We start from the raw sequence: 13,276 nt of genomic DNA on the forward strand, positions 1-13,276 counted from the left end.
TACCAGATGTAAGGTGGCACTGTGTTGGGGACACTTGATGTAAAGGGGCACTGTGGGCACACCTGATGTGATGGGGACACCTGATGTAAGAGGGCAACCTGACAGGAATACCCAATGTAAGGTGGCCCTGTGATGGGGACACCTGATGTAAGGGGGCACTCTGATGGGGATACCTGATGTGATGGGGACTCCTGATTTAAGCGAGCACTATTATGACGGCACCTAATATGAGGGGGCACCCTGATGAGGATAAATGATGTAAGGGGACACACTGATGGGAGACACCAGATGTAAGGGGGCCTTCTGATGAAGAAACCTGATTTAGGGGGCACTTTGATGGGGACACCTGATATAAGAGTGTGCCCTGATGGTGGCAAATGATTTACTTACATTTACCCAATGTAATTAATAACTCTGGTAGGGGCATCTGATGTAAGGGGGAACACTATTGGGGACATTTACATTTAGAGTATTACTAGAGTGTGTGGAGGAAACAGTAAGAAAAGCACAAGAGTGCGTCTTTCACCAAAAAAGGAAAGCAGAAGTTTACAATCTTTCATGGCACAGACTTGTGATTAGGACCTCGGCTGGAAAAACTTTTTAGGGACCTGACCTCCTTGAATTTTAATTCCCAACCCTACCCTAGAACATGTCATGAGACAAATTTTACAGAATGTCTCTGATTAGGGATGCATCAATACAATTTTTTTTTTTTTTTTTACGAGTACCAATATATTTCTTTCTTAGGACTTGCCGATACCAAATACTGATACCTACCGCAACTGTTTTGTTTATACTTCAGCTGTCCACAATGGTACAAAGCATTGAAAAGTTATTTACAAATTAAATATGTTTTTTTGTGTGCTTTTTTCAATATGAGGCATGTAAATATGTATTAAATAGATGTTAAAATGTAAAAATATTAACAAACAAAGCAAAGTTTTAATTATTAATAATTTATAAAATAGTGAACAAAAAATAGCAGGAAAATAATTAAATGGAGGAGAATAAGGAGTTAATTAAGGTTGATTAGTGTTATTAAGGGGTTACACAGGTGAATAAAAAAGATACAAAAAAGAAACAATGTTTCGTTTTATCTTTCCGTTTCAGCAGCTTAGCGATGTTGTTGATAAACATTGCCGGCTGCTTTTTTTTTTTTTTTTTTTTTTACAGCTCCAATTGCCAGGGCTTTCTTTGCACTTCAGCTGTCAACGGGGAATCCCACCGTCAGCTGAACGAGTCATCGGTTGTTAATGACGGGGCAGCCCCACTCCTTCACAACCGATAATTGAATCCCGCTCACAGCTGAAAGAACTGAGCCTGAAAGAATTAGTTTCAGGTATCGGAGCATATACATGAATAACAATACTTGTGCAAATGCTTAGTATCAGTACCAGTGCAACACTAGCTCTAATCTCACATGTACAGGCTTCAACTTCAAAACCCAAGTTCAGCCCTTCCTTTTGGTGTAAGACTTTTCCTTAAAAGGCCACCACGCCTTCCTCAAAGCCATCTTCACAATGGAGCTTCCTTACTTCTAAGAGTAGGGAACGTCTTCTACAGTCTAACTTTCTCTGGGTCCCAGACATCACAGACCAGTTGTTCCAAGCAGTGTTAATTTTGGCATCAAATTTCAATTTAGTTTTAGTCAGTCTTTTGACTAAAATGCCATTACCAGAGCCTACTGCATGGAATAAATATAATAAATTACTTTCTCAGGTGGTTGCTGATTGGAAACTGGCTACTTTCTTTACAGTTAGCTCAATTTTTAATTTGCCTAGTTCCCGGTTATTCAGATATTTTCTGCTTTCCCATACTTTTTATGCTCAGTTTCCACAAGATAGTCTAATGATTACACAATCTACTCTAGAATCAGTACTTAGTTCTGAATGTTTGGAGAGGTCCACCTCGAGACTGTATTCCCATCTTACCTTAATTTCCCTCCTGCCATTAGCGGGTCTTAGAGTTTGGTGGATGCGAGACATACCGGATATGGAAGACTGGAGCAGTGTGTGGGATCTTCCTTTACAATCTGATATCTTTAAGAGACTGCATGATCCAGTTTAAATTGATACATAGAGCATATATCACACCACACAGACTTCAAAAGATAAATCCTGCGTGCTCTTCTTAGTGTTGGCGGTGTGGAGCGGCTCAGGGAGATTTCACACACATCTTCTGGACCTGTCCATATATAGTTATTTTTGGGTGGAAGTGGTGGATCTGTTGAATTCTATTCCTTTGCCGGCCTTGATGTCTGTATGTTTGTTGGGCCTGGTGAAGGCTATTCTTCCTACAGTGTCTGAGTGTTTGCTAATATTACACTATTTTTAATGCGAGAAAAGCTATTGCTTTATATTGGAAGAAACCCTCTTCTACGTTTCTGTACTGGAAACAATTAGTAAATAATAATCTCTCATTGTATAGAGACACCTATATGAATAGGGCTGTCCTAGTAAGTATGATAAAGTCTGGGCAAAGTGGCTGGATAAGCCGTATATAGCATCTATTGCCCATGGGGGTTATCGATTTTATAATATACAGTCGTGCTCAAAAGTTTGCATACCCTGGCAGAGATTGTTACATTTTGGCATTTATATTGAAAATATGACTAATCATGCCAAAAAACCTTTTTTTCAAGGATAGTGATCACATGAAGCCATTTAATATCACAGTTTTTTGGCTTCTTTTAAAATCATAACAACAGAAATCACCCAAATGGCCCTGATCAAAAGTTTACATACCCTGGAATGTTTGGCCTTGGTACAGACACAGAAGGTGGCACACACAGGTTAAAATGGCTATTAAAGGTTGTTTTCCTACATTGGGGGGTTTTAAATTGCAAATAGTGTCTTTGTATAAATAGTCAATGAGTTTGTTAGCTCTCACATGGATGCACTAAGAAGCTAGATACGAAGCCATGGGGAGCAGAAAAGAACAGTCAAATACCTGCGTAACAAGGTAATGAAACTTTACAAAGATGGAAAAGGATATAAAAAGATATCCAAAGCCTTCAATATGCCAGTCAGTACTGTTCAATCATTTAATAAGTGGGAAATTTGGGGATCTCTTGATACCAAGCCAAGGTCGGGTAGATCAAGAAAGATTTCAGCCACAACTGCCACAGGAATTGTTCGAGATACAAAGAAAAACCCACAGCTAACCTTTAGGAAATATACAGGCTGCTCTGAAAAAGATGATGTGGTTGTTTTTAGGGAGCACAATACGATGATACTTGAACAAAAAAGAGCTGCATGGTTAAAGTGAAGGTTCACACAAAAATTGAACCTCCGCTTTTCAGGACCCCCCCCCTCCGGTGTCACATTTGGCACCTTTCAGCGGGGAGGGTGGAGGGGGGGGGGGGTGCAGATACCTGTCTAAGACAGGTATTTGCACACACTTCCGGCATAGACTCCCACGGGAGTCTATGCCTCTTCCCGTCCCCACCGTGCTGTCTGCTGGGACACACACGGGTCCCAGAGACAGCCGGGACCAGTTAGGAAGCGCAGCGCGACTCGCGCATGCACAGTAGGGAACCAGGAAATGAAGCCGCAGCGCTTCACTTCCTGATTCCCTTACAGAAAATGGCGGCGGCAGCGCCCGAGGACCGAGGGATGATCCGGTCTCGGATGCCGACATCGCCGAACCCTGGGACAGGTGTGTCCTTATTTTAAAAGTCAGCAGCTGCAGTATTTGTAGCTGCTGACTTTTAAATATTTTTTTTTCACGGGACTCCCTCTTTAAGTTGCCAGAAAGAAGCCTTTACTGCACGTTCCACAAAAAAGCCTGGTTACAATATGCCCAACAACACCTTGACATGCCTCACTGGACTTTTTTGTGGCATTGGCGCAGTAAAGATTTCCTTCTAGCAGCTCAACCATGCAACTCTTTTTTGTTCAAGTATCGTTGAATTGTGCTCCTTAAAAACAACCACACCGTCTTTTTGGAGAGCAGCCTGTATTTCTCCTGCGGGTTTTCTTTGTATCCTGGGCAATTCTTCTACCAGTTGTGGCTGCAATCTTTCTTGGTCTACCTGACCTTGACTTGGTATCAAAAGAGCCCCGAATTTTCCACTTCTTAATAAGGGATTAAACAGTACTGACTGGCATATTCAAGGCTTTGGTTATCTTTTTATATCCTTTTTCATCTTTTATAAAGTTTCATTACTTTATTACGCAGGTCTTTTGACTGTTCTTTTCTACCTCCTCATGGCTCAGTGTCTAGCCTGCTTAGGGCATCCAAGTGAGAGCCAACAACATTGACTATTTATACACAGACACGAATTGTGATTTAAAAAGCCACAAATGTGAGAAGTTAAACTTTAATTGCCATTTTAACTAGTGTCTGCCACCTTCTGTGTCTGTAGCAAGGCCAAACATTCCAGGGTATGTAAACTTTTCATCAGGGCCATTTGGGTGATTTCGGTTTATGATTTAAAAAGGATCCAAAAAACAATGCAATAATAAATGGCTTCATGTGATCACTATCCTTAAATAAAAGACAGTTTTTTGGCATAATCAGTCAGGGTATGCAAGCTTTTAAGCACAATTTTATATACAATTGTATTTTATATATAGGCTACTCGGAGCCACTGTGGATAAAGTTTTGCTATACTAGGTGTGGATTGATATCTAATTTGACAAATAGTGTGGCTTAGACCATTAGACCACAGCCCAGTTAAAATACCTTTTTGTCAATTACTTTATTCTTTTTATTTTCTATTTTTGATTTGATGGCTGCTATGCAATGTGATTGGATCTTGAATCTGTATTAATATTTTGGTCCAATGTGTCTGATGTGGTGGTGTTTTTGGTTTGTCTGATGTTAAGGAAATAAGATTTAAAAAAAAAGTGTAATTTTAGTCGTATTTTAGTCATGTGAATTGTTTTAGTTGACTAAAATCTCCAGTATCATATACAAAGATATTGCTTTTTAACGAACAAAAGTGCAACTTTAAGATATAAAAAAACTGTTGGCTGCAATGCAATTGCACATATTACCTAAATATAAAAATGTGTACATAGTCAGGTTGAAAAAAGACACCAGTCCAGCTAGTTCAACCCAAAAAAAATGTAATTAAAATCATACAATCCTTCACCCACAGTTCTCTGTTAATAGTAAAACCAAGTATTAATAACATCTTTATAAATAAAACCAGGGTATAAAATACAGTTCAAAACTCTACCACTCAGCCCACAACAGAACATAGGAGCTGAGTGTATTTTTGGCAGATGAGAGCAGGTATATATTTTATATATTTGTAGGGTCCATAAAGGGATAAAACATTTGGGAATGTGAATGAATTGCAGAAATGTATTGCATGTTCTTTTCTATTTTGCGTGACATAAACTTTATTGTATGTAAACAGTTTGTGTCTTTACCTTTACACTGTTTTTCGTGTTACAGGGAGAATTGGGTCCTGAGCATATTGGCCGCCACCAAGAGGTGACAGCCCTGTACCAGATACAACAGCTGCACTACCAGCAGTTTCTAATACAGTGAGTTTATTATAAAGCTGTTGAAGGTACAATGTAGGTATGCGTTATAGGTTTTCTGTGTACACATTACCCATAGTAATGTCACAGTGTCTGCATTTTAGTGCTTGATTAATCAAAACCAATAGCTCTTGGTAACTTCCAATCCCTGTTCACAGCAGTGCTGACTTGCCATGCGATTTGACAATTCCAAATCACATGACAAGTCACACCCCAATGCCGGCAATGGAACCGTTCATATCTCTGTGATTCATGTCGCAGCGATTATGGAAGATGTTCCTGCACTACTTTTTACCGATTTCATTGCGACTTACATAGACTTCTTTTAAATGAAGTCGCAAGCTGTAATGAAATCGACAGTGCAAACCGCACTCGTACAGCTTTGAAATCGCGTTGATGTAGCTCTATTTCAAAGCCATACTGGTGTGAACCAGGGCTTAAAGGTGTAAATCAGTGTTTTTCAGCTCGCATCAGTTACCAAAAACAGGCTATGTTTTATGGATTCCCTTAAAGGCAAAATCAAAAATGACCTATATGATCCAGTCTGTTACTTGCATTAACAAAATAACCTGGTTTCCTAAATCTCCTTTTAACTAATAACTGTTTACTTTTTTTTTAACCCATTGATCCTGTTATTTTTCCACTTCTTTTAACAGACCAGGCTGTGCAGCAATAAGTGCTGCTGTAAGCGGTTGTCCCCAGCTCACATGATACTATTGGTTTTGGGGCTGCTTTCATTGTTCCTTCTAAAAGTGCCAATATTTGAAACCTGGAATCATGTTATCATCTGATCTTAAAAAAAAGTCTGTTCTGTCCTTGGTGTACTCCTGGACTTATTCGGATTTACCTAGGGTCCCCTCCCTTCTTGGCTGAGATTTTTACCACGGTCAAGCAAAGATTTTATGACTCAGTTTACTGACTGATTGCAGATGTTGCTTTGGGCACTGGATCCTGTGTGAGGGAACCAACTTTGGCACTTGGTGCAGCTTGTGTAAGCCATAGGGTGCTTTATAGGTTCAGGGCCATGGTCCATCGCTATGGAACGTAGTCCCTTAAGACCCCCTTAGGGTATGCCCATTGTGAAGAACGAAGGTTTGACTTTATATACAGTGCAGCAATGTAAACTGGTGAGACAGGGTCACCCTGTATGTCTGATCGTTAACTGTGTAATTCACAATGTAAACTTTTCAAAGTTGACACTAAAATTCAACCACTCAGAGCGCAGTCTCAGGTGGATGACCAGGTGTCACACCCACTGGTCGTTCACAGTTTCCATCTAGAGCCCTTATAAGGTACTCGGGCACTTCCTCACACCCCTTTGTAACTAGGTTTCTTTGCTGGACAATCTACACCTGGGTTACCATGTAAGCCTTCTGGACATTCTTACCCCATCTCCCAAACTTTACTCCATGAGTACACCATAGTGAAATGCCCTCACTTGTGTCTTAGAGACCAGGCAAAATGGAGCCAACTCTGAACAGCAAGCAAATATTCACTCTACCTAAGGCTTGCACAACACTCAGCCTCTTAGTGACGATGCATTTATTGCACCAGAGCAGGAACTGGTCTTAACGGCAATCTTGGCAACCGCTTCTAGCTCTATTTTTCAGGGACACAACAAGTGGCCTACTTGACAAAAGCAGAATTTTCTGCTTCTACAGCAGTGGTTCTCAACTCCAGTCCTCGGGACCCACCAACAGGCCAGATTTTAAGTATTACCTTGGGGAGTTGCAGACTAGAATGCTGCAATCACTGAGCAGCAAATGATATCACCTGTGATGTATTTCAGCTATCTTACAAACCTGGCCTGTTGGTGGGTCCTGAGGACCGGAGTTGAGAACCACTGTTCTACAGCATATCAATTCCTTGGAAGGATTAGGTCTTAATTCAGCCATATGTACTGTATCTAAAGCACAAAAAATGCCCCCCCTCTTCTCTTTCTCAGCTGGAGTCAAACCCCCATATACTGGTCTTGGAGGACGCTGAATTTAAAGGAAATAACTATGTTGAGACAGTAATGGATGAAGCTGGGGAAGGTTTTTTTTCTCCCCCAGACTGTCACTATATTGAAGAGGGAGCTTCATGCAATATACTTGCTAGCATTGAAAAGCTCCTTGCCTTTGTCTGCTAAAGCCCATTTGGATGCAAAAAGACCTATAAAAGTTCAGGAGGGACTGGCCAAATTGGACCGCAACTAACTGGAGTAGAACAATGAACAACCAACATGACCCTGTTTTTCAGGATTGTGCAGTCGCAGAGCAGCTACCACAGTTTCCCTCTGCTCTATTTTTTTGTGTAGAATCTCTAGAACACCTCATGAGACAAATATCCAGAATGGCCGAAATCTCTGTTCATATGCCCAGAATCCTCTGGCTTAGGGCTTGGACAGTAGAAGCTTCATGTAAGTGGCACTTCACATGCATGTCAGTTTATAGGAAGACCTCTATTTGGAGAGGCATTTGACCAATTAATGAAATCACAAGTGGGAAAGTTTTTTGCTTCTCTAGAAAAAGGTGCCAAGACCCCCCTCAATGGCTCTAAATAGAGCCCCTGAGGTCTGGGCTAAAAAGACTGCCTAGCCCTCCAAAAATCCTTCACAAAGGGTGTGCCTTGGTTGCTAAGAGTGGGGGAATGTCTGTTGCAGTTTGCATCTTTCAGGGTCACATACCTGTGGGTTCAATCTGTGGTTTCAAAAGGATACTCTACCACCTCATCACTTTCTTCTTTCAACTCATCAAAAACTGTTCAAGAACAGTCATATTTGCAGAAGACGGTGAACTAAATCTTGTTCCATGGAGTCATACTAGTCCGGACAGGTTACAATGGATTCTACTCAAACCAGCTTATGTTACCAAAGCCCAACAAAAGTATTCCTTCTATCTCAAACCTAATATCCCTCAAACAAATTCCTTCACATTTCAAAGTTTTCAATTGAATCTGCAAGGTCAGCAATTGTGTTTCTTAGACAAAGTGAACAAATGGCAGCCATAGATACTGTATATCCATCTACAAGTTACCATTTAACCACCTCATCAGCTGTTTCTGCGCTTTGCATTGGCAGTCGATCACTTTTGTCATTTTGTCACATTGCCATTTGGCCTGTCCTCTTCTCCAAGGTTGTTCACAAAGATCTTGGCACCCTTGTTGCCCTTCTCAGAACTCGGGGCATCCAGATGATAGACTTCTAGACAACCTTCTTCTGAAGGATTTATCTCCCTTACAACTCTCAGCAAATGTCCAAAAGACAATTCAGCTGCTACAGGCCTTTGTCTGGGTAATCAACTTAATAAATCTGCTCCCCACCCTTTCAGTCATCTGAAGTATTTAGGGCTGGTTCTGGATATATCCCAGGGAAAGATCTTGCTTTCACAAAAGGATCCCACTTCAACTTTAAGAGTAATCTTCCTTACCTACAACAGATAGAAGTCCGTTGGGTTGTGGAGGAGACTTCCAATCCTTGACAGTTCAGGAAACATGTTCAAAAGAAGAAGCCAAACTCCCCATCAACATCTTGTGACTCAGAGCTGTCAAGCTATCCCTCCAGCACTTGACCCTCCTTTAAAGGGGCACTCAATTCCGGAACGGCAATGCCACCTTAGTGGCATGCACCATAGCCTATATCAAACATTAAGGGGGCATGAGAAGCCTGACTGCCTTGAAAGAAGTAGACAAGATCATCTCATGGGTGGAAACTCACTGTCCAGCGAGTTCTGCAGTCCACATCCTGCTCCTAAGCACCCAAAGGAAATCTCTCTACATTGCCTAGCTGTAGCCAGAGTCTTTAGAGTGTACCTAAAACCTACTGTTTCAAACAGATTCCCCAATTGTCCTTTTCTCAGGTACTTGAAAAGGGCACCCACCATCAAAGTCCACCATTACACGGTGGCTAAGGGATTTGATTGTTAGAGCCTATGCTCTGAATCAAAAACCTCCCACCTGAACTTTTAGGCCCCTTTCACACATGCTGTCCATTTTTCATCCATGCGTTGACGGATGAGAAACGGATGTGAATGGATGATCATCCATTTACATCAGTTTACATCCGCGTTCGTCGTCATCTGTCACACTGTTGATCTCCGCTGAGCCGGCGGATGACAGGTCTGTCTCTGCTCACTGAGCAGGGAGGGACCTTTCAGAGCCCTGCTGATTTCTATGGGGAAATCTGACGAAAACGGACAGCATGTCCGTTTTCATCAGATCTCATCTGATCTGCCAAACGGATGACTAAACCTATCGCCATACGTCTGTCTTGATCAGATGGCAGGCGGGTGTCAGCGAACACCTCTCCGCTGTCACCCGTCTGCCCATAGGAGTCAATGGGTGGCCCGCTCGGATCCACCTGAAAAACAAACAGGCGGATCCGAGCAGGCTTATCGCGTGATAGGGGCCTAAAGCTCTATTTTTCTTCCGTTAAAAAAACGTATCGAACGAAACACAGATGTAAACTGACAAATGGTCAGTTTTTCATCCGTTGTTGCATTGGTAGTGGATGTAAAAAAAACAGATGAAAAACGGATGAATACTTCATCCGTTTTGACGTGACTGAACTGATGAAATGAACGGTCCGCATGTGTGAAAGGGGCCTTAGACTGGCCATACACCTATAGATTATCTGCAGATTTTCTATGGTTAGGTGGAAAAAGTGGAACAGATTCCTCTGTCTACGCTGAACTGTGGATGGAAGAATCTCCCACTGGCCCAAGGTTCCATATCTTGCTAGTCGGCCCCGCTGGCTCTCAATACCTGAACATTCTGATTTGGGTGCAGGCATTGTTTAGGTTGAGAGCCAGAGGGGCCAACTAGCAAGATACTGAAGCTTGGCCCAGTGGGAGATTTCTCCATCCACACAGTTTAGCATACATGGAGAAATCTGTTGCACTTTTTCCATCTAACTATAGAAAATCTGCAGATAATTTATAGGTATATGGCCAGCTTAAGGTGCACACTCAACCACACCTGTTTGAGTATCCTGGGCTTTTAGGTACCAAGCCTCTGTCATCCAACTCTAAGGCCTGTTCTTCTGTTCATAATTTTTCAAAGTTTTACCAGGTGGATGTCCATCTTCTGACATAGCTTTCAGCCGCCAGGTTCCTGCAGCAGCACTCTGAACCTGGGTCTTTTACCCTTGTTTTTGGGTATGTTGGCACAGTTCCATTTGCCTAGTTGTTGCCATCCTTATATTCATAGCTGGGAGATGTCCCATGGTGTATGAATAGGATATCTGTGTCCTGTACAATTAAGATCAGAGGAATTACCTGTTAATTCCAGTACAGGACACAGGCCGCTCTCCCTAAACTCTCCTTTTTACTCTGCATTGCTTACTACAAAACAGAGGACTCAGAGTGGAGTAGGTTTACAGAGGTGGAACCCCACTGGGCATGTGTTCTCAAAGGTTTGCCAGGGTCCAATTATGGTGTAGGAATAAGATGCATGTGTCCTGTACTGTACTCTAAGATGTGGAATTTCCAGCCAAGTCAAAATTCCTATGTTTTCATGTTTGCTTCATTTTCATGCTCTTGTATTCTTTCGTATTTTGTTCTTCTGGTGGTGAGACCATGTTTAAAAATGTTACTGTTGTCTTCACAGACAGCAATATGCCCAGATGATGGCACAGCAGCAGAAAGCAGCTCTTTCGTCACAGCAGCAGCAACAGCTGGCTCTACTCCTGCAGCAGTTCCAGGCTCTAAAGATGAGGTAATTTGTCACACCGACCATGTTGTCAAGTTCCTAGCTGTGTATTTTTCATCTAGTAAGAGATTTCTCAACTAATGCTATCATTTTCTTATTTCTCATAGAATATCTGAACAGACAGTTATTCCTGCATTGTCAAGAGCTATGTCTGTGCCAGATAACACGCCTTTATGGGAACTTCAGACAGCTGCTCCTCCACCCACACGTAAGCATTGCAAGATATAGGTCATATTCTTAGTATGCAAGACAACAGCTTACATGTTTATTTTTGTGATTTGAAGGAGAGCTCTGGGGTAAATCTGATATGCTCCCATGTTTTAGGGGCGAAGTGGTGGCATTCAGACTCTGAAAACTGTTTAGTTAGAAGTATGATTGCCCCCTCTGTAGTTCTTGCAAATTTGCTTCTACTTTTACATGATAGCCTGAGTGTAGTCTAGGCCTGCATTTCAGGTAATCGTTTGAATGAAGAGTTATATTTGCAACTTAACCCGAGTAGATAGATGGTTAGGTTATCTGCTGGAGTGTTAGTGATTGTCCAGTCAAACAGATTTATGGTAACTTTTCCTTGTCATTATGTAATTGAAGGAGGTCCACAGTAGAGGGAATGTGTTTTGCTGGCTGTCTCAGGTTTTCACCTTCACATTACAAAAAAAAAGTATCTAGTACATGACTTACTAAAACCATACATATACAAACATACTGTAAACCCACAAGGCACAACACATAATGGAAAAACAGACTAGTAGGGACACAAATCCAAATCACTCACTTAAAACCTGATCTAATATTCATCTTATCCTTGACCTGAATTCTCCAAATTACTACCTTTTGAATGCCAAGATTTTCTATGAAATAAGTAAAGTTAATTATTGCCTCTCTGATAGAGTGTACCAAGCATCCATAGACATTCAAAAAGTCTGTCTACATTTTTCTATTTTACCCACCGCATTAGCACTTTTTGTGCTTCACAATAGGAGATAAACTGCCATTTAGCCTAGCCTCTGCTGCCAGAGTAGTCACAAAGGTATTTGCACCCTTCTTTCCCTCTTAAAAGTGTTTGTAAAGGCTGGAGTTTTTTTTTTTTTTTAACCTTAATGCATTCTATTAAATAAAAATGTCACTTACATCAAGGACAATGAATTCGAGCGATATGGGATAAAATCTTGCATGGCTGCCTGCAGTGTGCTCCTCGCTAGTTTACGTCACTTTGCTATCTCCAATCCAATGCGTTTCCTCTCAGAAGGCATCAACTGGGACTATTCAAGGAGTGTTTGATTGCAGCAGTATTTTGATTTCACCTATTTGCCTGAGCGCACCTTTTTGTATTGTCATGTATTATATGCCTTCTCTCCAGCGTGGATTCTTCCTTTACTGCTCTTTGCACTGAACTGGTCCAGAGCCTGGAACCTAGACTTGCCTAAACTTCTAGGAGTTGACCCCCTAGCCTTTTCCAAGCAAGCCAGACCTTCTATCTTCGCTCCATCCAGTTTCTCAGTCATTGGCTTTCAATGCCAGGGGAGATTTTCCGGTTTTTGCACCCTGTTAAGAAAATCATTTTACCCCTGAGGATTACATAAACCTCCCGAAACATATATTTTCTGAAAGCAGACACCCTAGAGAATAAAATAGTTGTAGTTGCAATTTTTTATGTCACATGATATTACTGCAAATTTCAGTAAAAAATACACGTTAATTTTAGGGCACAGAAACGTAATAAATTACTCAACTTTTTGGTAAAATATAAAAGATGAAGTTGCCCTGAGTAGATATATACGCAACATGTCAAACCTTAAATTTGCATGTGCCCGTAAAATGGGGACAAACTTCAGTACCCTATATTTTCCATAGTCAACACTTTTTAAAAGCCTTCTATAGTTTCTCAGTTTGGCCTGGTGCTAGAAATATTGCTCTCACTCTGACGTGTGGCAATATGTAACTTGAATCGCAATCGACTTTTTCATGTGCCAGTGCCCGATGTGTGCGTTTTACATTTGTAATTGTGTATATGTGGATGTGGCATCAAACATTTTTGGGGGGGATTTTGGGTGAATCTTTAATTTTTTACTAAAAGACCCTGGATATCTCCCCTG

General features: G+C 41.3%; 1 protein-coding gene across 1 annotated transcript in view; it reads left to right on the forward strand.

The window, feature by feature from the left end:
* GIGYF2 (GRB10 interacting GYF protein 2) overlaps positions 1 to 13,276 on the forward strand; it is a 285,009-nt gene that overhangs the window by 207,395 nt on the left and 64,338 nt on the right. The window contains 3 exon segments of the mRNA XM_073625706.1: positions 5,407 to 5,498; positions 11,082 to 11,189; positions 11,291 to 11,391. Of these exon segments, the coding sequence (XP_073481807.1) occupies positions 5,407 to 5,498; positions 11,082 to 11,189; positions 11,291 to 11,391 (301 nt within the window).

The sequence above is a fragment of the Aquarana catesbeiana genome, linkage group LG04, assembly GCF_042186555.1.
Source record: "Aquarana catesbeiana isolate 2022-GZ linkage group LG04, ASM4218655v1, whole genome shotgun sequence".
Lineage (NCBI taxonomy): Eukaryota > Metazoa > Chordata > Amphibia > Anura > Ranidae > Aquarana > Aquarana catesbeiana.